Source organism: Hydractinia symbiolongicarpus, chromosome 12, assembly GCF_029227915.1.
Source record: "Hydractinia symbiolongicarpus strain clone_291-10 chromosome 12, HSymV2.1, whole genome shotgun sequence".
Classification (NCBI taxonomy): Eukaryota; Metazoa; Cnidaria; class Hydrozoa; order Anthoathecata; family Hydractiniidae; genus Hydractinia; species Hydractinia symbiolongicarpus.
Window position 1 is genome coordinate 22,907,709 of NC_079886.1, and position 24,475 is coordinate 22,932,183.

At 32.8% G+C, this 24,475-nt stretch overlaps 1 protein-coding gene across 6 annotated transcripts; it reads left to right on the top strand.

The window, feature by feature from the left end:
* Nucleotides 1–586: 586 nt before the first annotated feature.
* LOC130621623 (uncharacterized) lies at nt 587–22,812 on the top strand. Of its 6 annotated transcripts, XM_057436947.1 has the most exons (16): nt 587–733; nt 2,027–2,241; nt 8,530–8,795; nt 12,441–12,786; nt 13,937–14,135; nt 14,918–15,268; nt 15,657–15,837; nt 17,370–17,985; nt 18,786–19,289; nt 19,478–19,571; nt 20,098–20,228; nt 20,867–20,942; nt 21,105–21,188; nt 21,444–21,513; nt 21,692–21,808; nt 22,191–22,812. In XM_057436947.1, the coding sequence occupies exons 1-16, from the start codon at nt 648–650 to the stop codon at nt 22,236–22,238; spliced, it is 3,384 nt and encodes a 1,127-aa protein (XP_057292930.1). In that variant the 5' UTR covers nt 587–647; the 3' UTR covers nt 22,239–22,812. The 6 variants fall into 6 exon arrangements, with proteins under 6 accessions (XP_057292930.1, XP_057292933.1, XP_057292931.1 ...); XM_057436950.1 differs by lacking the exons at nt 587–733; nt 2,027–2,241 and adding an exon at nt 5,392–5,563; XM_057436948.1 differs by lacking the exons at nt 587–733; nt 2,027–2,241 and adding an exon at nt 6,797–6,939.
* The last annotated feature ends 1,663 nt before the right edge of the window (nt 22,813–24,475 follow it).

Below are 24,475 nucleotides of genomic sequence, written 5' to 3' on the forward strand. Positions count from 1 at the left end.
ACTTTTATTACCCTTTCCCTAAGTATACCGTAATGATTAAATTCTTACTATAACATAAACAATCTTAATGTTGTCATGGAAATATTAATTAATCCTTCAATAGCGAATAAAATCCATCATGATACGTTCTGATTGCTTGTATTAATTAGAATAATCCATCGAAATAAAACAATTTTATTATGATTAAGTTTTGAGTTGGTTTAGACAATAAATACTTTTGGGACAATAGAAAAACTGTATGAGCAGTCAAACCTGACTTATTTTAAACAAATAAAGAAAAGAAAAAACAAGTAAATTGATAACGACGCTTGGAGTGTTTACAACTTCTAAAACGTTTTAATTCAAAATATTTTTTCGCAAAACTTTAGTTATATTTTGTTCTTACTGAAAAAAAAAACACAAGAGAGGAATAGGAATTAAAACCATATTAATACAATAAAAACTTCAGCTTTTAATTTCTTGATTTAAAGGTTATATCAGGTAACAGATTTTATTTGAACGTGCTTTCTATGATATCTTACCAACGTTCATTCTTAATTAGTAAATTGAATTAGCTATAGTTTGCATCACTCTATCATGTCATCAACATAGCTTAGAGAGCTAGATGGCTTAGAAAAAAATGGTTTTGTAAAAACTTTATAAATGCAATGTCATTTAAATCTTCTTCGAAAGGTTCTGTACGCTTCTCGCCCCAGCAGCCGACTGTCATATCTTTTGTACCGAAAAGACGAAGGTAAAGCAAGTGCTATATGTTATTTTTTTAATATTATAAAGAATCAAAAAAGTAAATTAGGTAATAAATACATCGTTGGTTGTTTTTTGGGCAGGCGTTTGTCCAAAAAAAATGAAACAAATACACTGCCTTCGCTACAAGGAAATTACGCCAGAGCAGATTCTACTCCATAGTGCGTTCGATGAATACGCAAAAACTTGTGCTCAAAATTCAGTCTACTTGTCTACTCAGATCTTATAAGCATATTTTAGTTAGTTAAAGTCAAGATACTTTTACAGTTCGGTCTCTTTTCTTTGTTATCCAAGAAAGACTTTATGTTCTTGTTTGATCCCCAATATTTTTTTGCAAACAACTTGGTGAAAATTTTAAATTCAGTAACAGTGTAGTCATAACTAAGACTTGCACTTTAACCTCGTTGGGATTAAAAAAAAAAAAAAGGGGCTATTGCTTTTTAAAAATAATAAGATGCTTTAAATCCAGAAGTTTAAAAGTCTTAAGATCGTCTATCTCGAATAGAGATTCTTTCAACCGGAAGCACGAATTGCTTTTCTCTACGAAATCGGTCTCTGTAAAAGAAGCATTATAGTAAATCTCTATTGGTTTTGTCACAAAAATTTGCGAGCTTAACCATATTTCTTACACGCTTTTTTATAAGAGCACTAAAACTCCAACAAGGTTGGTTATTGCTCCATTGTTCTAAACAATAGATCTATTCTTCTAAGCAATAGATCCTTTGTTTTAAACAATAGACTTATTTCTTTAACCTGACATTACAACCTGGTATTCATTTTAGTAAGAAAAAGTGTGTGTTTATACTAATCGCACTAAAAACCTTTTAGTTAAGATCTGGCTTTACTGTCGGAAAAAAGAAACAGACCACAAATTCCTGCTGGTTAGTTTTTCATTAAATTATGGTACATTGGACATTAAAGGAAAGACAACTAACATCAAAATTCATCAACGGTCATATTCTTTCTTGCTGAGTTTTTTCTTTTAAAGTATATGTCGTAAGATGATAGATTTAAAAGCATTGATATTTTATCATCTTACGTTTTTTATGTGTATCCTGCTGTTGTGTTAAGATATAAATTATTGAATTGATCGGATATAAAGACAATTGTTTTAGTTAGAATTGATTGTCTAATTAATATTGTACAACAACAGCTCAACTATAATTTAGCTTTTATTAACAGATGCAAATACTCGTCAACAACTCGCAAGTCATAAACGAACACAACCATAGAAAAGTAAAAGAATTTAACAGTAAAATTGTGTGATTTTATATTTATTTAGTAACATTACAACAACAGGGATGATTAAAAAGTGGAAGGTGTCACCTGTTTCGTCACGGACGAAGACAAGTAGTGATGACAGGCAACAGAAAGAGATACAAGCGCAAGCTAAAAGTGGTTATCTTCAAAAAGGATCAAATGGAGTTCGTGTAAGGGCACAAAGTGATAATCATCAACCAACGATACATACTACATCAATTATAAAATCAAAAGATGGTATGTTGATATTGTTTATTTTAAAATTAAGATAAACCAATGAGTTATTGTTTGTTTTCTTACATTCCTTATGTTGGAGCCATTATCGTTTTTCTAACAAATCTAAATTCTTTCACTCATGTATCAGTTCGGTTAGATTATACTTGAACACACTAGGATTTATTAAAAAGTTTCAGTTTATCAGAATCAAAATCAAAAAATTCTTCTCTTGTCTCGTATTTTTGTGTTTCTTAAAAAGTTGAATTATGTTACAGTCTACAGCTCTTTCATGTTCTGCTTAATATTATTTTTTTTCTGTAACAATTTCAATGGAATTTTAACTAGTATAATTAAAGATAATTGTCAGCTTGCATAATGGAGTTGTGACAACTAGAGATTGGTGCAATTATAAGCAAAATCTGGCTTAAAGCTCTAATTTCTTAATGGTTTGTTTGCTCTGGCATTGCCTTCCTGTATTTCTTACACTAGAGTGTGTACAGAAATAGAAAAAGGAAAGCTTCCAGAATAGGTAAAAAAACTCTTTCTCGATTTCAATGGAAGATAAAGGTTCAAAATGACACTGTCTAGTTAAACTAAATATTTTGAAATGATAAATTAGGGTTTTTTAAACGATATTAATCGCTAAAAGGCGGGCTTCTTATATCGCTTTTTAAGAGATTTACATTCACTTCTTGATTCAGGACAATATTTTCTTTTCTTGCAATTTAATTTTATTAGAAGCACTAAGTTCACCTATTAGTTAGCCATATGCGAAAAAAGCTGTTGTGATTTGCAAGAGCTAGTATGTTTTCAAGTATAGTTTTGGACTGTAATTTATTGCAGGTTGTTATAACCATACGGATTAAACTATTTTTCTTCTTATATTGTAGCACAAGTTGCATGTTTACTAATTAAGGAGTTTCTAGTGGGAGCTCGAGCTACCCTTTTTACTATATTCCTAATACCACAATTCAGTTCTTTTATATTGGAATTTCTTCACATAAATAGTGTTAAAAGAGGGGCAAGTACGTCTAGTTATGCTAGCGCATTTTAGTGTGGTCTGACACAGTTTACATAGACTTAAAAGACATTACGTATTAATATAATCTGTATGTATAGATATGTAACTAATCTGTATGTAACCAAAAACCCAAACTTCTGATTGTAACAGCCTTCCGCAGAAATTTATTTTTTCCTCTAAATTAATTTTAATGTCTTCCGTGACACCATTCATTCAAAAGTTAAGATGTCTGTCCAAAACATCCGTCAAAAGTTGTTGCTATGCGAAAGTAAAGAAAAACAAAAGAAATTGTTTTTAATTGTTTCAGTGCATCTGCATAAATGATTCTTGATTGTTTGTTATATTGGGAACGTAACATCATCATTGTTGTGCGTTATTCAACACTTTTGTCGCGCAAAACATTGTACAAAAATATAATTTAGACAGTACAATAGTCAATCCGTTGCTTTACCCTTCCTTTTTAGTTCGCCTAGCTTTGCCTGCTTATTTTTTCGTGTATCTGTAGCATGACTATAAAGTTGCGTAGCAACAGACAACGGGTGTTAATACACAGAAGAGCTTCCTCTTCAAATTTATGAGATTAAGGCACACAATATCCGTACTAACTACCGTAGTTGTCTTTGTACCCAGGATGCTTAACATTTCGATGGAAGCACTTACTAAAGCTTAATCTAGAAATCATTTTCTTTATGATTTTTTAATATGGAAACATTTTTAGTCTATTTACATAATGAGACAAATTTTTAAATTAAAAAAATGCACATTAACCTGCATCTTTCTATTATTAAAGTAAGTTTGATTATTTTATTTCACAATATACTGGAGTAGTTTATTTGGAGAGCTTTTTTAATCGGTGCTTAACTTGTACTAATCGTTAAACTGAATCAAAGGCGGTGAGGAATTAATAGGCTTGGAAACGAGGTTGCTGCATTCGTCATAGGTGTATCACACAAAGTAGGCAAAAGATAAATAAGACATGATGATCTTTCACACAAAAAATTGTGTGAAAGATCGTTTGTTCACAAACAGATCGTCATGATAAAAGGAGACGCCATAACAAACTATAAGTAGCTAAAGACAATTTCGATTATGACGAGCTTGCAATCGAAATGTCAGCAACAGTCGAAATACCAATAGCTGTGTTACAAGTAACAAAACATTATCTAAGTTAAGTGACGTGGCTATGAATACACCAGGTATCACCAAGTAAATGTGGATAGGGACTGAAAAATTGATGCATTATCGAAATGACTCTTCTTTCTTCAAAATCTTCACCTAATTTAAACCGAGAAAAGGGGATTGCCTGCGTGTTTTAATTAATAGTTTGTTTCATTATATATTTAAATTAAATAACTTTCCATATTGAAAAATCATAACGAAAATGACCTCAAGATTTAGACTGAATTGCTTTGCGTGTCAATGAACGAGAATAACGCGGGAAAATAATTATGCTGCGAATACTGTTCCCAAAATAACAATTTATATATTTCACACTTTTAATAGTCAGTACCGTAGGAGATAGAGGGAGTGGACGAGGGGCTTAATGTTTTTAAAAAAAAATAACATAACAATATCATTTGTTCGCTCCCTTGTTGCCAATTTCGTGCACCGATTTGATTGGTTCTTAATGCGTTTTTTGACAATCTACAGGTGTCAAAATCCGTGGTTTGTCCGCGCGGAAACATTAAATTTTGCAAATAAAGCAATTGTAAATTTAAAAAACAAATGGTGTTTCATTTTGGTTAATTACTATGTGACAAGTTTTATAATAATAGCATTTGTATTTCCAAATTTTTATAGGGTGATAGAATTAGCACCCTACCCTCCACCCAAAAAGCGAAACTTCTTGCTCTCCACCCCTACCCCTGCTTAAAATAGAAACTAAGTCAAATTTTAGTATACATTGCTAGTATTAAATATGTAGCTAACATATTCAAAGGAGTTATTAGCTAATCCTGGCCTATCTATATCTTTTTATTTTGAACTACAATGTGAATACTCTGTGATACGATTGTGCGATATTTCGTCAAGCTTTTTATTTATATAAGCTACCGTATTAAAACGAGCTGTTTTTTAAAGATTGGCAAACATCACTCAAAGTATTATCATAGTTGGAGATAAGACTTTAAGACAGACAGTGTACAAGTTAAAAGGAATTCACATTGGGGAATTTATTCAATAAAAAAGTTTATATTTTGAAGTTTGTCGAATAATACTTATAATTGATTTGTTTATACTGTCGAAACGAAATGGTTTACTACACGACACTAGGGGACCGAAGTTTTCAAAACATACTGGATCTGTGTAGCAGTAGTAAGAGCGGTAAGCACGTTATTAAGAAACATTTTATAGGAACTTCTTATACAATTAAGTTTTTTTTACAGTTAAACTCTACCCTAGCACGAGAAATTAAAATGAGTGTTATTTTTGACAATGGGTTCGATTTTTCTGTAAAAACTTTCTCCAGGTGAGTAACAAAGTTTTGCTTTTATTTTTTTCAAGGAGGATGTATTGTTAACCCAAAAATTGCATGTTTTGTAGTTTTGTTTGCGAGGTGACTAATGTTTACCAGTTAAATCATCTGAAAAGATATTTTGCTCGTTATTGTCAAACGCACAATGTTAAATCTAATCATTTTACCAAAGTTTTTATGCAGCCATGCATTTAGGTGGTGTATTACACAAACACATGAGGTATCATGACACTGTTCCACAAATGAATTTAAATTGACACTGACTAACCTGAGCTTGATAAATTCACCTTTTTCAACTTTTAGATCACTTAGGCTTTAGACCTTTAGTGAACTGATGGACGTTCTTAAAAGAAGAATTAAAATTTAAAAGAAATACTACAGTATAATATATACAAAAAATAGTGTTTAGTTCAACTGTCATTAACCACATGTCAAAGTAGTACCAACAACAGCTCGAACATATTAAAATGGACGTATGAAATTGCGTGCAGGGGAGGTTAACATACAAATCCCTTTAAATTAAATGTACAACTGTCTGCGTCAATCCAGGTTATGTGACAAATAGTTAGCGTAGTTAAAAATGTTAGATTCAGTACCTGTCGACAAAATTTAGAAGGTTATAGAAGAGGTTATGATGGATAGCTAGTGGTTAGTCCGCGGCAAAATTCACTGGAATGTGTTTGTCGATGCAAATTTAGAAAAAGTATATCGAATTTGATATTCTGTGTGTCTAAAAGTATGACTTTTTTCTCGTTCTCGCGGGCAGATACACATAACACGGGTGTTAATAAGGGAAAGGAATCAGCATTTAAAAATTGCATATATGTAGAAACCAGTCGATTCTATTACCCGGTTTGTACATGCACATTATCTTATCCTATCCATGTTTTCATAAAAAACAATTTGTAACAATGCTGGTCAAGTTTTCCTATGCGCGTCATTCACACGGCATTGTTCAGCCATTTCAGAACTTAAACTTCACAAAAGGTAAAAGTTCTTACAATTTTGTAAATAAAACACAAGAGAGTAGAAGAAAAGTATAACCTTGATAAAATAAAGAGAATCTATATTTATGTATCCTATTTAACGAGTCTGATTAGATTAGGATTGACAAGAACTGATTAACAAAAGGATAATATGTCTTTTTTACGTCGAAAAAAGACAAAGTCGAAGATACAAAAAGATGGAAATGAAATGGAACGCGATAATATCATCAATAACTTTGGTAGGCGATTAAATATTAAAGAAAAGCGTAGCATAATGCCCTCATTGTTATGTCAAACACTATGACTAAATTTGCCATATATTTTGTCACAAAATATTTAAAAAGTACTTGGAAAGCTAGAGCTTCTTATTATAAATTTCTATATGGATTATGACGTCACAATTGTTTCAGAAAACTTTCTTTGAGTAAAAACACAAAATAAGACATTCGATTTAAATAAGTATAAAGAGACACAAGGAATTATAGATTTACTAGATCCGCTGAATCTAGCTACAAATAGACAAAAAATCTAAAATAATGAAGTCTGTTAGGAGTGTTTACTTAATCGTATCTAAAAATAATGTAAACAAATAGATGTCAGCAAGTAAACAAAGGAACACAAACAAGAGTGCAATTATTACGTTTAGAAAAGACTGTCAGTCGGTATATTAGGAAGTGCGAGATTTTTATATTTTTTTTGACGGTCAGTAATGATGAAACACGTAGGAAAGTCGTTTGGTGTTACTAAAACACGAAATAACACTGTCGAAGAGAATCGTTTACATGGAGTTAAGCGTATGTCTTTTTAGCCCTATTTTCATTTATTTCTGTTTGTTTTAATTGTAAAAAAAAACTTTTGACCACATAAAGTTTATAAGAGAAATTTGAGAAAATCAATATACCTTGTTTATTTTGTAGAGAGAAATTTGTTTCGATCTCATATCAGTCCAATGTTTTTTATTAGCAACGAATATAGGATTTTAAGTTTTGAGGTTATAGACAAAATATTGTGAAACGGAGGGATGACTAAATATGTACTAACCTATTAAGGTCCACACAAAATTCAGTTTTTTAATGGTTATTGGACAAACTGGAAGCCCTAGGTTTTTTTTGTGAAGAGTGTTATAGTTGATAATGTATAAGGTTTTATGGATAAAATGGTCATAAAGATCGTAGAATGTTGTTGGATTTCTTCTTAATTGTGTGAGAATAAAATACTGATGTATTGTACGACGTGTTTATATAAACGAACGCTCTATTTTTCATTTTTCCAGTACAAACTGGAAAATCGAAAAATTATTTTAATGTTTCTTTTGCTCTCGTCGAACTTGATTCCATAAACTAAATGCAAAATGTGTTGTTATGCAGGGGGTTATCAAGGGCATTGTTATACAAGGGTTATCGAGGCATGCTACTATTTGCATAGTGTCGTCTACATTAAATAGTTCATGTATGAAAGTACAGCGTAGACCTTGTGTGTTTTTCATGTAATCACTGCAGAATTTAGTGTTTGCTTTTGATAAAAGCGTGTCCAATTACATATTGTTAGTTGCCATAACATTTGAATACAAGTAGAAATTTGAGACCATTTAAAATTTTATTTGTCATACCATTAAAATCAACAGCTTTTAAAAATATCATCGCCAACATATACGTCGCCATTGTTTAAAAAACCGTCAACTTAACGTCACCATTGCGTCATTATTAGGTAAACGGGCGTCATATCGTCATCATCGCATTTTTTATAGTTGACATCCGGATATTTATTTTTTTAAGAAAAGAGGTGTCTAAAAAACACTAACACTTTTATTTCTTTTTAAAAACTTTTAGACAGCACACCAGAGTCGAACAAAGCAAGTGCACGGCCCCGCAAGCCACGGCGTCACACAACAGGTGGAAGTAAACAAACAGCCGAAGATATACGACGGGCAAAGGAACTGGCAGCAGCTATGAACGGAGACACCATCGTCAACGAAATTGATCAAGAAATTGATCCAAACAGTACATTAGGAAGAAAACAGTTAATTGCAATGCTGAAACAGAGATACGGTCCTGAAATTGAACAATTCAGGACTACGGAGCAAATCAGTGAAAAAGTGAGTAGACGTTTTTCTTGACATGGCTTATACTAACTTCTTAACGTCATATACTTAGTGACTCTGTACTAAATTTCCGCTACATGGTGCGTCTGTCTGTTTGTCTACCTGTAATATATGACAGTAGTCAAAATCTCGATGTAAGCGATGCACAAATTTCACACGGTCGTCAAAAGTTTATGATAACGAAACAGACACAAAAGTATTGTTCCGCAAACTAGTATGGCTACAATTTCAATTTATGTCCCAAAGTGTAACCAAAAAAGCAAAAAATAACGCAATTTAAGCTTTTTACACGTGTTTTAAATTTATTTTAAATATTTTGGCTCGTGTTGTCTGATTAAAAATTAGTTATGTTATGAAAGCACTTATGCATTTTTATAAGATGATGGATAATCGTTGCTCACGTCAAATATTACGGCACGGCATCCACACACTGAAGTTATGTATGCGATAAACGTTTAAAAACGATTTAATAAAACCAACGTACGCTTGTTCCTTGTTTTTACAGCCCATTTAAGAAAACAATAAATGCGTGATGACGTGGTTGATTTTAACATATGTTAACTTCCTGTTACCAGCTACCACCTTTTTAACACTTTATCATTTTTACACGTGAAAATATTTCTACCCAATCTATAAATAGAAGTAAACCGTATTATAAAAGGTTATAAAAGGCTACCTGGGACGTTTTCTAACAGGATATGAACTTTTATTAGTAGTCATTAATATTAAAAAATGAATACAAAAAATGAAGATTTGCGTTATTAAAAATCCCAAACAACGATAATCGACTATTAAAATTATTTAAAATTTCTTATAAAATTCTCACAACACTCATTTCGAAGACACTCTACTTGTTCTTCTATCATTAAACTTTGAATTCTCTCACGATTATAAAATTGTTAGCAAGTAGTTAGAAGCACGCAGTAACAAGTAAAACTTCTAACACTTTCCCGATGTTCATAAACAAACGTTTGGAGTTTAGAGTAATGGCACGAAAGGTAGAGTTATATTTGTTTTGTTTTGTTTCTTAAACAAGCCATGACGTCACTGATTTAACTTTACGACATAGTAATAGCTTTTCTTAATACTCCCAGGAGCTGCTTATACTAAAGAAGGGACGGGGTGATGGCCAGGGATGGATCTCTTCTCAGCTATTCTGCTACACTGGTCATGGTATCATACGCTACTTTTTTTATTACTCAAATACTTTAAGTCTATTCATAGGTCAGATAATTGTCAAATTAACAGCAATAATGTTCCCATTTTTAAAAATTGATAATCTGTAAAAATATTGTAGATCCAACCCTTCTTAAATTTATTCAACAAGATTCAACAGGATTTGTTATAACAGGAGATAACATACTGATCCAAAATTTTAAATTACAATAAGAATGACGTAACAATTCATACACAACACAAAGGTTGGTAGATAATGCCAGTGCATCATGCCCAACTCTTCCTCCTTTTTACCTTTTCCATCTTATTGTAAGTACCATACCACGAGTTTTTGCTTGCCCATTTTTAAAAAATACAGCCACTTTGCTCAGGGGCTTATTTAAAGGTTTTGATCGAGCGACGGGTGCTTATCCAAACAAGACGCTTATTATGTCACAGAAGCTTAATCAGTCCGTCCGTCCGTCTGTCACGCAAAATGGTAGCTTAGCTGCGCAGGTAGCGATACGCACGCAATGCGGTATAAAAAGGACGGGCGAACCCGTGGATTTTTTCACGGGCTAACGACTAGTTTAATTTAAATTGATTTGTAGCTACAGCCCATCTGACTATATGTTTCTTCAAGTGAGATTGCAAGTGTTGATATATTTGTCCTAAGATTACAGGATCTTCTATGAATACTATTGCTATATTCTTTACCTTACAGAATTGCATTTTAGGCTATGGGATCTTCTATGTTAATATCTTATTTAAATTATCTTTTTACTGTTCTACATTATGGACATGGACATTCTTGCTTTTTCTGAAGCAATGACTACTTGCATGTCACAGAAAACAATAAGATGTGAAAACCTGTGTCAACCCTATCCTTGGACTAAGTAGTCAAACCGTTCCTTTAAATTTTTTGTTTAATTCCCTAATGTACATGTTTTAGTTATTATTCTGGACCTTGTGAGTTATCTGAGGTTCGACTTATTGAGCGATTTTTATGACGAAATAATGGTGAATTTTCATGGGGATTTTAAAGGCGATTGATAATGTTATAAAGATAAAAAATTATATTTTAATTTTATTAGCTTTTACGATACTTTATAGTCTAAATTGTCTCCAATTATAAATATTTTTAAGGTATGAGTAATACCAAATTCGCACGTGCGGTTCGGTGACTCAGGGGAATTAATGATCGGGTTAACCGAGCTGGAAATAATTTGCGTAGTGCGTGCTGAGCAGTGTTAGCGCATAATTCACATCAGAAATTTCCTTCAACCGAAAAGAAAGATTGCGGCGAAGCTACCACGTGATTATAATTGATAGTCGCAATGAATCAATCAATAATACTAACACATTTAAGAGATCTCATAACAGCTCGTGCAGCGCACTATTTTTCTTCTTTCACAAACGCTTGGTTTGACGATTTATAAGCAGTGTATGCAACTTTTAGTCTGACTTGTAGAGTTAGCTATTAAAGCTAACTTGATCAACTTGGTTTCTGCTGCTCACACACAAAGTCGTACCCATCACGTCAAAGGGTCGTACACACGCTTCTTTTATAAGAATATGCTTTTCTCTTAATAAAAGACGTCGTCTGTCTGTCTATACGTGAAAGACGCTTCCTGTTACGGAAACACAAAATGCGATATATAAAGGACAGGCTACCCTGTGGATTTTTCATGGTTAATGAGTATATGAATATTAGGCTGGGATTTCAGGTTGAAAACAATAGGTTTATTGCTTAGAATAAAAGAGAAATAAAAGTAATAACCAGCCTCTGGTTAGAATTTTGTTATTCTTTTAAAATAAACGGATTCACACAAATGTACAAAAAATAGCCTGATGCCTTAGTGAACCAAGGAGGTTTAAACCTCCTTGAGTGAACCAAGATATACGCCCCATATTGGTGTTTGTATGTTGGGAGGAGCTACAGTTTCATTAAGAGATTTGAATGCAAAAAATTTCACAAGTTTGTACTTTTAATTATACCGAGACTGATTAGTTGGAAATTAACGAAGCAATATTGCTCAATCTGATTTTGTGAATCTAAAAATTGACGAAACTCAGAGACTTTTCATACTTTAATTGGTATACTTTCATATTATCACTTTCAAATGCTTAGTATTCTCAAATTTTTAAACAAATTTATTTTCTACCGTTTCGCATGAAAAAATATTAATGAATTTCAAGCCTTAAAAAGAAAACGTCAGGTCTACAACCACAACAAAACATTAAACTCGACTTCCTTTTTAATTACAGATATAATGGCACACAATTTACTCTAATGAGCAGCTACTCAATTAGCATGAATGATTAGCTTCAGGAAATAGCCTTCACTTTACAAACATGTGAAGAGATAGAAACTGTTATATTTATTAGCAACTATTGAGCAAGTTATGTAATTAGTTTGCCATCATTAGTATCTAACGGTATATATATACGTGGGTTTTTTAATAGACAGATTTTTTTAATTAGGAACGAGCTAGAAGAGAACGTCAACGAGAAAGAGATATGAGACACGAAAAACGTACAACACAAGACAATCGTGAGTTATATCACCATAATGGCGTCCACCACTCGCCGGCGATTACAAGCAAACGGGATATTCACTACAAAGCAGGTATACAATCACGTAGTGAAAGTGATTGTTCTGAAGATCTTAGTTATCCATCTTCTCCGAGTGTCTCCCGCGCTGTCATAACAAAGTCGGCAACAACAACACGTCAGTCGCCACGACGGTCTAATTCTGACGATGAAGTTGGAAGAAATGATCCACGATATATGTTAGATCGTCAACAAGCAATGAAACAAAGTCAAAAAGGTTAGTTACAAAAATTTAAAAATTAGATTCCAAGTGAGCAACCCATTTTCTTTTAATGCTTTATCAATTATAATAAACCAAATTTAATAAAACCATAAATCTTTTGACAAACTTTTTATAATTTATTGAAGATAAAAGGGAACATTTATCTGAAATATAATGATAGCTAAAAAGCGTAGTTTTATCAATGATACAATCTCATTGCTTGTACAACGAACAAACAAGATGTTAAAAAATTATTGTAAAGAAATTAGATTTTTTAACCAGAAAGCCAAACAAATGCCAAATGAATGTTTGAGTGGAACATTTTGTCATGTTATTGTTACTTGACTTGATGCTGTTTTTAAAAAATAGAACATAATGACTTTATCCTGTATTCTTTTCTCTATGAGTGCTTAGAGCTTAAATTTGTTTTCAAAAGTGTAATTAATATCAGTCCTTAATGAATGCAATTAATGACTTTTAAAGTACAAAAAAGAGAACACAAATATATTTAAATTAATATAAAAATACAGATTAAACTTTTTTATCTTCCACTGCTGCTGTTTTTCAATAGCATCAATTTATCTATTTCTTGCAATCCTATTGAGCGCAATGTTTTTTTAAAAATCGGCAAGATAAAAAAAGAGAGCATTCTCTCAATGTCAACCAGAGAAATGTAAATGAGGTCTGTTTGATACATCACTGCCACGTCGTCACTAAAACAAGAATCAAATAGATGACAAAATCAAAATTCCATGACAGATGTTTCATGTCATTTGTAGCTTTTCACTGACAAATTTTTAAAATCCTTTTTTTAAGTGATTAACCACGTGATTATAATATTATCTATTGTATGCATGACCATGGTGTCTATATGAATATAGTAAGCTTAAAGTACAATTCGTGCGAACATTTGCTTGCACTCTACAAAACATGCAAAAGTTTGTTCATATGAAGAAAGGGGGAAGATTGTATCTCAGCCCAAGGCATTATTCAGGACCACGTAAATATGTTTATTCCTCCATGTTATTTGTTCAGAGTATAGATTAAGAAAAAAAAGATTATTTTGGCAACAGGCATCAACTATTTGTAGTATAGTTTTCGTTTTATAAATAACAAATCTCTCTATACTTCTCAATTCATAACCTTGTCTCATTTAATTTTTCAGATGTGGTGTTTTTGCAACTTCGAGATGAAGTTAAACGAGTCAATTTACCAGCCTCTGGTAATTCACTGGAAACAATTAAAGCGTTGTTTGTAAACTCGTTTCCTGGCAAGCTAGCTACGTCACATTTTGATGAAGGTTTTAAATCAATTTACATAAAGGATATGGACACTGGTGTCTATTATCAACTAGAGAATATAAGGTAAAAATATTTTACAGAAATAATTGTTTCTTCCGATCAAAACAGCATTAGTGGTGACTTCTTGTAGGTAACACATTATAAGTGAGACGCGTGGTTCATTACAAAGCAATGCAAGCCTGATTAAGTGTTTTCATATCTTTATCTCATGATAGTTATGATTGGAACAATTCCAAATTGTGGCCATAATGAAAACATAGTTCCCACGTAGTTTGACTATTAAGGATAATTTAAAAAGCGAGATAATTCCATTTAGTTTATTTTCAGTTAATTTTGCATACAACCTTGTGCCCAGGAAGAATTGCGAGAGTAAGATCATATTTTTGTCGCATATGGAACACATTCTTTATACTGTCACTCAAGATGTTTTCTTTCGATGTCTTTGTTGTCATACTGCAAGGTTTTAGAATCTAGATCCTGTTTAAAATTTTAAGGCTTGGACGGAAATGTCGCTTAGTTAATGGCTAAAAAAGTACAATAGAAGCGGGAAAATGAGAGTGGAGTCCAATACTTGTTGATTTTACATTGATGCATTTTACATTTTTTTAACCAATATGTATCTTTTAACCAACTTGTTTTAAAGGTCTTACACTGGGCACCTGTCCAAGACCGCATACTTATTTATAAGGCAGAGGCAATAGGTGAGATCCTATTTAAATAGGGGCATGGTGGAACGCGAAGCTTAATAAATGCGTTAATAAAATATCTTATTATTATCTTATTTTTTATGCGTTTTTCTGTTTTGCTAACAATATCTCTAACACATATAAAATTATTTATTTTAGCGAGGTTGTTAATCGGTCGTTCCTTAAAATACAAGAGCATGACATTATCTCGGACTCTCGATCAGAAGCCAGCGCATACGCGTACAGAACACAGACTTTACCTACAAAAGGAAGAGATAAAGAATACGCTGAATCACTGCAAGACTATCAGTTAACTGCACCAAGAATCCGAAGAGATACTTCTGGTTCATCTCTGAAATCTGACAACGAGGTCACACGTCCGACTCATAGAATTGATCCTGTCCCTGATATGGTCGTGGAAGGTAACCGAATGGGAGTCGTGAACACGAATGGTACCTACACACAAGTAAAGCATATTCCACCAAAGAAAATTGATTATGTCCCGGCCCAGTATGTATTCGATAAAAGTTGATTTTCTTTGTCCCAGTTTTCTTCATCCAAATTGCTTAGGGACATTTGATAATGGTAAAACATGTATAACTTCTCGATGGTCTTATGCTTCTTTTTATTTTCAAAATGATAAAAATATAAAGCGTTGTTCATGCGAAATTATGTCTATATTGTGTTTTTAACCTTTTCGCCATTTTAAGCGACCTCAGTAAAGGTCGCGTTTTCCTTTTGTCCGGTATTTACTCCAGTGATTACTTTAAAATCGCATAAATTCCGTAAACTTGTGGCGTTACATAATAATAATACAACGTGTCACTAAAGATAATCTTTGATTCGATGTCTTTACTGTAGCTTTACGTTTTACTTAATTTCTCTGCTCTTCTTATAGATCTATGACTGTACAAGATCAACTTGAAGACTTAAGCGAACTTCTACGTACAGCTTTGAGCGAAGAAGATAAACACCACGCTGCAGTACTGCAAGAATGTGTGGACATTAAGAATCCTGGCAAGATTAACCAAAATTTAATTGATAACTTGCAGCATACAACAGAAAACATTGCAAGGAAGGTGAGTACATCGTTTTGACATTACAGACATCAGGATTTTATTGTGGACAGAACGCCCTTTCTCCTATCTAAGTTTTGTTTTTTTTGCCAGACGAAAAATATAGATTATGGATAGTTGCGCGACGACATGTGTTATTTCCTAATTATTTTTTTTAACTAAACAAATTTAAAATGTCAACCTTATTGAGCGTGCAAAAAGTGTGACGAACTAGTACTATTTAACACTAGTCAAGAATTCGACGAACTTTTGTATACATTTTGTTGTCAAATTTTAATCAAGCGCGTACAGTCAATATTTAATACTAGTCGGTTAGTCCGTGAAAAAATTAACGGGTTTTCCTGTCGCAGCTAAGCTATCATTTTGCGTGACAGACAGACGGAAAGACGTATACGGGTATTATAATATAGATTGTAGATGCAACAATAAGCAGAATTCCATGTGTTACACAAAAAAACTTTTCGCTTTTCAAAGAAAATGTCAAAACAACGTCAACTTTCTCTTTCTTCGAAGAAGCTGTAACGTGTAGCGTACATTTTTGCCATACTAAACTATTCTACATTTTTCGGAGAATCTAAGATAAAATGAAGTCAGCTGAGAAAATGTTATCATAAACAACGAAGAGATAAAAGAAAGTTTGATTCGTGTGGGCAGGACAATTGTCAGTCAATTTAAGCCTTCTATTAAGTAAAATATTAAAATATTTTGTGGAAAATGTCAACGTCATTTCCAAATGAGTTTTAAAAAATCAACTAACAGATAAACATTTACGTTACCAGGATATAATTAGTATCCTTCAAATTCGAAAACGATTTTTTTCTCATCAAAAAATTTAAAATGTCATGAGTGTCAACACAGGCACATGGTAAAAATATCCAGATATTTTCAATATGTTAGTTTAACGAGCGCACGTTCTTCAAATTTCCTTGACATCTCTTTGGCTACAATGTAAATAAAGAATAGTTTGTTAATATCGTCGGAAGTAAAAGGGGAAGTGTGCATGACATTTGTAATTTACTAGGAGAAATGACATCTGTAATTAGGTTATTACATGGTTACCTTCAGGCTACCTCCTTTTTGATCACAGCAAGATGTTAAATGTTTCTATGTTGGTTTGACAAAGTAATCAAGCCAAATATGCCCTAATAACATTATACCCTCAGCATACCCTGATAACTTGAACTTTCAGTTAAGATAGTTTCATAATAGTTCATGTTTTCAAATATCGATTTGGACAAAAAAATTGAAAATAGTTCGACTCAGGCAACCTTACATGGATTTTCATTTCGCGGTAAAACTGAAAATTTCAGGCTTTAGCAAGTTTAATTTTTTTCACATGTTCACCCAGAAATTGTCTTGTATAATTTTTTTTATATTTTAACTACACTCGCACTGGTTACGAAACGCATAATCGTACGAAAGGTTGTGATGAATTACAACTGATTCTGCAAATAAATTTCCCTTAAAAACCCTTTTTGTCAGAAAAATAATGTTACCTTTTTCTCTCTTTATTACATTTTTTTGTTTTATTTTAGTCTTCTCATCCGAAATATTTTCAACCAACAGCCATCATTATGGCGCAACAAGAAAGTGATCGAAACACCCCAACTTCAGACAACACTCCCCCCGGTTCAGCTAAAACAACTATTGCCAGATCTGCAGTCAAGGTGACTGTAAATGGACGAAAACAAGAACCCAAATATACTGAAATAAGACCAGCAATCAATAACACTTTACAGACCAATGGCCCACAGGTTACAGAAGGATTCATTTCTCCGGCAAAGCGCCAACACTACTTGGAATACTCAAATACAATGCCAAAAGAAAAGAATGCTGATATTAAATCAGTAGGTATTAAAACAAAGACAGCAAACCTGTCAGCAAGTACACCAGGAAATAATTATGAAACAGTAGAACTTAAAAGTAATCAGTCTGATATGCCAGAAGGTTACTCAGAACAAATTGCACATGATTTGTTGAGCCAATTAGTGGACTTAGAAGAGGAGGTTAAAGCACAATCAACACGTACCTCAAGTCGAGGATCTTCATTACAAAGTAGTAGGCGAAACTCAAATACAAGTACTGAGAGCAAGTCAAGTATAACTGTCACAAATTCAATGAAGCATAACATGAATGAACCAATTGAAGAAGGTTGGTCAAGTCAATTTCTTTATTCCTCTATTTGTTTGTTCTTTCTTTTCGTTTTTTGTTTTGAATGTCTGCATGCTCATTTATAGACGTGATTCCCTTTTTTGGTGTTTACGTCACCTTAACCAACGAGGGACAAATAGTTATTTTATCTACTTTGTATTACGTAATGAACAAATTAGTTATTAGTTTTAGTTGGCTACAGAGATTGAGTAAACAGCTGTGGAGCTATCGTTAACAAACATGCTTTTTTACTACAAAATAAATACTGTTCATGGCGAACTTACTCATATATCACAAAGCAATAAAAAGTCAGACACCTTTCGAAAGCTAATAACAAAAAACGAATAAAAAACTTAATCGAGCAAATCTCTTATCTTTTGTTATAATCGGCTCTTCACTGATTTATCGCGATAAAATCGGCATGGTTGCTAAGCAATGCGCAAACAACGACGGCTTTTTATTGTTTTCTTTGATGAATAAATTGTTTTGAAACGTAGAGTGTCAATATTGGATGTTAAAGCGTTGTTTTCTTGTTTGCATGCAATTTTTGTTTGTTTGTTATTCTTTCTGCTGTGAGAAGGCGGACGAGTATTTTCGTTTTATTAAAAGTCTTCGACAGAAAAATTTTGTGATACTATAAACAGTTTTTTCTTGTTGGTGCTTATTGTGAAAGAGACAGTTAGTAACGTTTTAGTAATAAAAAACTCAAGGTATATAAAATTCTTTCGTGTTTTTTTGTTACTATATAAGCATATTACTTCCTTCTGTGGTTAACAATTTGGTATTTCTGTTTTTTTCAGACATGCATCGCACACGTGTAGCATCTATGCCAGTTCACCACCATCAACCCATCCCCACAACTCATCAGCAGCACAGAGGTACTTCCTTAAGCTCGGATGACTCCTCACCTGTGTATGCCACAGTCAACAAAGTTGTACGCGAAGTACCAACGCATTCACACACCGTTACTACGTTCAATGCCTCCATGGATAGCACAGATGGAGATGTATTCGTAGACACCGCGCGGAGCAGTACCCCATCTAGAAAAAAAACCGGCGACACATGGAAACCGCCATCAGTAACAACGCCTGATTTCTTTGAATTGGAGTCGACTGCTAGAATTGTACAAAATAAACTTAAAGTTTTAAAAAGTGATTTGCAAAGTCTTCGTAAATTCCAAGCAGATAACGCAAGAAACTTTAAAGCAGACCTTCAAAAGAAGTTATTGGAATTTCGGAAGAAAGCAGCTAGAGTTGATGAACACCTGCAACAGAAATTGGACTTAAACAATAACTTCATTTTTGGTTAGTAGCTTATTTTTTTGCTAATTAAAAATCAACATTCAATTCAATTATGAAACTATGCAAAACTTGTACAACAATATTCTCCTCAAAAGAAAACTGGAAAGGCAAATGTTTTCGTGAATTATCAAATGCTTAAAAATATTGGTTGTCAATTAAATCCATTGTAAATATCGTTTATTATATTTTAGCAAAAGAACACCCAGTTCGTGAAAGAAGACATCGCCTTACTACTGATCAGCTAGAATATGGAAATAAAATGACTGATACAGAATCACGCCTACAGTAAGATCCTGAATATTAGGTTGATTATTTTGTGTGAGTGTTTCGTTCAGGGTGTAAAATATCACAATACCTGTTTATTTTGACAATCATGAGTTATCCCATATTTTTGTCACACCCATGTGTTTAAACGCGGTCAGAACAAACATCCCTCTCTGTTTATCATTGACACTAACTTTACCATAAATTACACGTTCTTTTAATTATTCAAATAATTACTTTTTAATCAAAGTATATCATGGTTTTTACATATAATTGATGTTTATATGTGCTGAAAAAAAAAGGTTAGGGAATATTCCCCTTTCAAGAGTAATTCTAGGTTGTTTTTTTTTAAGTTGACATAAATTATTAGATTCGAAATTTAATATTGTCAACAGCTTACAAACGGACAATAATGTACATGTTTTATCTGTAATCCCTTAAAAAAACGTAAGAAATACCTCTAAGGTGGGTATGTAAATTGGGCCTTTTTCGAAGTGCTTAGACATTCTTACCTCAAAGTTTTACTTTTCGTTCTTATTATTCTTAGATCGCTAGAAGGAAGTATGGAAATGATTCGAATAGATGTTGTCAACAAGAAAAGAGTAGATGATCCAGAACTACTCGAAAATATGCATGATGAACTGACTACCGTGACAAAAGGACTAGCTGAAATTAAAAGTAATAAGTCATTCGTATCTTTACATCATTTTTTACACAATCATTATGTTTACATACTTAGCATCGTTTCCGTATTAACAGGGTGGGCATTGAAAAGAACCCGTGTAATTATTTTTTCATTTCCAACACATTTACTATCTTAATTCAATCTAATTGCTTCAATAACAAGTTATATAGCCGTATTAAACCTTTTCATTAAACATTTATCTATTTTGTAACATAGATTATGTTAATCAATGCAAATTCACTAATTTGGCATAGGCAATATGAAGAGCGTTCAATTTTTACTAGTGACATTCTCTAGCGCGCTCGCACAATGAAATAATTTCAGTCGTGAACCACTAACGTCGCGCAATTCTGGGTTTCAAGAGTATGTATGCAGGAGAAATAATCTAAAATCCGACTCTTAAGTCCTCTTCGAACCTCGTCAAGTAAACGTTTGTAAGTTCAAATTGGGCCACTCTAATATAGACACAACCAATGAAATCACTTGTGTCGGCGAAATTTGAAATTAGCCGTCCTCCATATTTTGTCCATGATATTAGACAGAGACGATATGCTATTTAACAATTTCGATTCAGTCGAAAGAACCTTGTCTCGACGCATATAACTACAGCATTTTTCCCTTCTTCATTTAGATCGATACCATGGACTACATGACATGCTTAAAGTCGTTATGGCTGCCGAAAGTGATATTATTAAAAAAGAGGAAATGTAAGGATAGTTACTAAAATTAACTTTTCCTTTCAAACTTTTTTCCTTTTTTAACTGAATGAAAATAAAACAGCGGTGGTCTCACTTTTCAAGATTTGCTTTTTATGTCATGATTTTGATGTATACTGAGCAGAATGTAGTGACCATTCATCTTCTGTTTAGCTTTTTAAAAGAAGAACCAGACAAGCTGGAGAAATTGATCGTTCGATGTAAAGCATTGTCTGAAACGTTATTCACACTACAAAAGTAAGTTTTTTTTATTACTTTTAATATTCAAATTAATAAAATATACTTCTAGAAACTTACAAAGGGCTTACGCTAACTGATTGTAAAATGTGATCCAAAGATACCATTACACATGTTCTTAAATATTTTTTTTCTGTGAAAATAAATGACGTATTAAACACTTCCTGCAGAAAACATTTGTACGAGGACGGATTTGGTGTAGGATAATCTCTCTGTTTTATGGGCAGTATAGGGTAGAATCTCATTTTCTTTCAGGTTGGCGTCCGTCCAAGGTGTTTCTCCAGTCAGTCCAACACAGCAAAAGTCGTTTAGTTTCAACACAGAGGTAATTATTTTTTAAAAATATAATAAAATATTTTGAAAAACAAAATCACTACTTATCAGAAGCAAAAGCAGAAAAGTCAGCATACAGCCAATAATTGAAATATGTTGATGCGTTTTCTCAAGTAGAATGACCAAATAATGTTTTCAATTTTCTTCAAATGAATTTAACTTAAATTTAGAAAAGTCACGGTCTCAAAGACAGCCATAATCATAACATCAACAACAACAATCACAACAGTAATCACGATACGGTGCATAATAAGAGTTACCTTGGTTACGGAGGAGAAACCATTCCAGTAAGTACATCGCGACCACGTGTGTTTTTAACCAATAACATCTTTGTGTATTTAACAATCTTGGAAATTTATTCGATGAAACCTTTATCACTTTGATAATGTTTGATAATGTTTAGCAGCCGCAAAATGAAATCTATTCACTTTCAGTTTGAAGCATGCTCCTATGAGCATATTTCATTGTTATTCTGAAATCATGTGTGTTATTTTCTATTGTATATAAAAACAAACGAAACAAAATTCATGCGGCAAAGTTTCGCGCTGCAAAGAATTGCGTTTCCAGTACCAGGTCGATTGTCATCTTGATGCTTGCTTTTGTAAAGCCACATACATCAATCAATCGACGGTACAACTTTTGAAACAACTCTTTTTTATTTACTTTTAGGTCAGAGAATCAAGCCTGCGATACCCGAACGTCAAACATCATCGTTAAGAAATATTTATAAAGCAAATCTGCTATTGTTAGAAATAACGTAATGTTTTTATTAGAAGCGACGGTGTTTTAGTTTAACCGGATAAACAGTTTGATGACTGAACACAATACTTGAGGTTTAGTTTACTTGAGGCTTTCCAGCAGGTTTTCCAGTTCGAAATTGTCTTTTTAGCCACATACTAAGCTTTGGTTCTTCAGATATTCGAGGTAGTGCGCAATTAGCATTTGACGCCCAGTATGTTTAACAAGAATATCTTGTATTTTTTTTTACAGAAATGTCTTCCGGAGCAGCAGCAAACGCCCTCCCCAGCTCGAAAAAAAAGGTCCGGAAGCCTTGGGCTGTTTGCTACGGCACTGATATTGACTTTTGTTATTGGCAGCAGAATTTTCAAAACTAATTTCATTATTTTGCATATATTTTTTTGAGAGATGTTTCCGACCAGTTAATGTGTATGTAAGTAAGGATAACAGTCAGCCTATTTTTTGGTTGTAAAAATAAATTCTTCTTTTTTTTCCTTTTTTATAAATATAATTAAATTTTAGAAATAGAAGAACACTGTAAATAAATGACGAAGCGTATTGTTTTGATGTTTGTCAAAAATATTTTTCACTGTTTCATTTCACGTGCTACGAGGTATCGCAACAACATGCTTTTTTAATATTTTCAAATTTATCACAATCTATCTCAACAATACTTTATTTATTTGTAGATAATAGCTCCGGGCTTTAAGAAGAGATTAGGAACTAGTCCAGCACAAACAAAAAATGTAAAGGTGAAACAGAATAGATTGGTTAGTTTCTCCTCAAACACAAACAGAACATATTACTTTTTACGCATTTCATTGGCTGCGCGATCATAACACGAACACGATATACAGATCGGACTTTTTATCGTCAAGAAAAAATGATAGCCTAAAATTTAGACAAACTCGAAGCTGAAACAAAATTCATAATGAAAGTTGGTAATACATATCTTGTTTTCTTCGAAATGAAAATAAGCAAACAACGAACTAAAAAATTAAGTTCCTTCACATTTCACGACTTAACATATTTTAGCCGCATTCAAAACGGGAGTAAGTAATTCTCAGACAGGTACTTATTCCAATTTTCTATCCTGTGCAAAATACACTCCCGCTCATGCAGGGACACAACAAGGGCTTACCCACCAACAACATTCAACGCCATACAGTGGCTCCAACTGGACTTGATAAATTTGTAATTTGAATCAATTTGCACTTAGCAAAAGAGATTAGTCACACATAACATTTACTTCAATTATGATATCATAATCAGCATAGTCACAGCGTTTTAACTTGACATAAAAAATACATCGGCAGGTTTGGGTTGAGCCTTGTAACAAGAATAATTTAATGCATTAAAACTCTTAATGAACGGGGATGTTTGAAAATAGTTCGAAATTATCACAAACAACACAATAGTAGATAGATTCCATTTCAAAACAGACTGTATTGTTTCATTAAGAATCTGTGACCTAAAAGGAACATTTGATATTAATTTTTTTCTGTCTTAAAAATCCTAAAATTCTGTATCATTTTTTAACTTTTTATTTTTAATTAAAAATTAAAACTTGAATTTTTGATTTTCGTTTTAAATTAAAAACTGAAATCAAACTAAAATTTGATTAGGTAACAAATCATGTGACAAATCATGTGATATTTCTGGCCTATCAGACCGGTTGGCGTTAAGTGTTGTGAGTTCCATAAGATTCAGTAAAATGTTGTTGAATTGCAGCGGAGAAAGAGGAGAATGAAATTTTTCCAAAAGAAATTCTCTTCTATTTTTTTTCTATAAAAAACTTATTCTTTTACATACTAGTCGTTAGCCCGTGGAAAAAAATACGGGTTCGCCCGTCCTTTTTATACCGCATTGCGTGTGTCTTGCTACCTGCACAGCTAAGCTACCATTTTGCGTGACAGACAGACGAACGGACGGACGGACAGACGTATACGGGTATTATAATATAGATGACATTTTTTTAAAGTGCGACTTCTTTTATCCCTTCTCGTCTTGTTACATAAAAGTAACATTTTTTGTTGTGTTTTTTTTTTCGTTAAAAAAGAAAATAATTTTTTAAAATGTGGCGCCAAAATTTGTTTTGTGTGCATATTTTGTTGCCGCTACCTCGCTTTATGAATCCCTTTCCTGAACAAAGCCTACACCTGACGATAGAATTTCGAACTGAACAAATTAGTTCTCCTTGTTGAAATAAACCGAGA

Excerpts from the sequence above, each read along its gene's own strand:
- LOC130621623 (XM_057436947.1), top strand. The coding sequence starts at position 648 with ATGTCATTTAAATCTTCTTCGAAAGGTTCTGTACGCTTCTCGCCCCAG. Across the intron at positions 2,242-8,529 it reads AATTATAAAATCAAAAGATG|ACAGCACACCAGAGTCGAAC; the intron begins GTATGTTGATAT and ends AAAAACTTTTAG. Across the intron at positions 8,796-12,440 it reads CGGAGCAAATCAGTGAAAAA|GAACGAGCTAGAAGAGAACG; the intron begins GTGAGTAGACGT and ends TTTTTTAATTAG.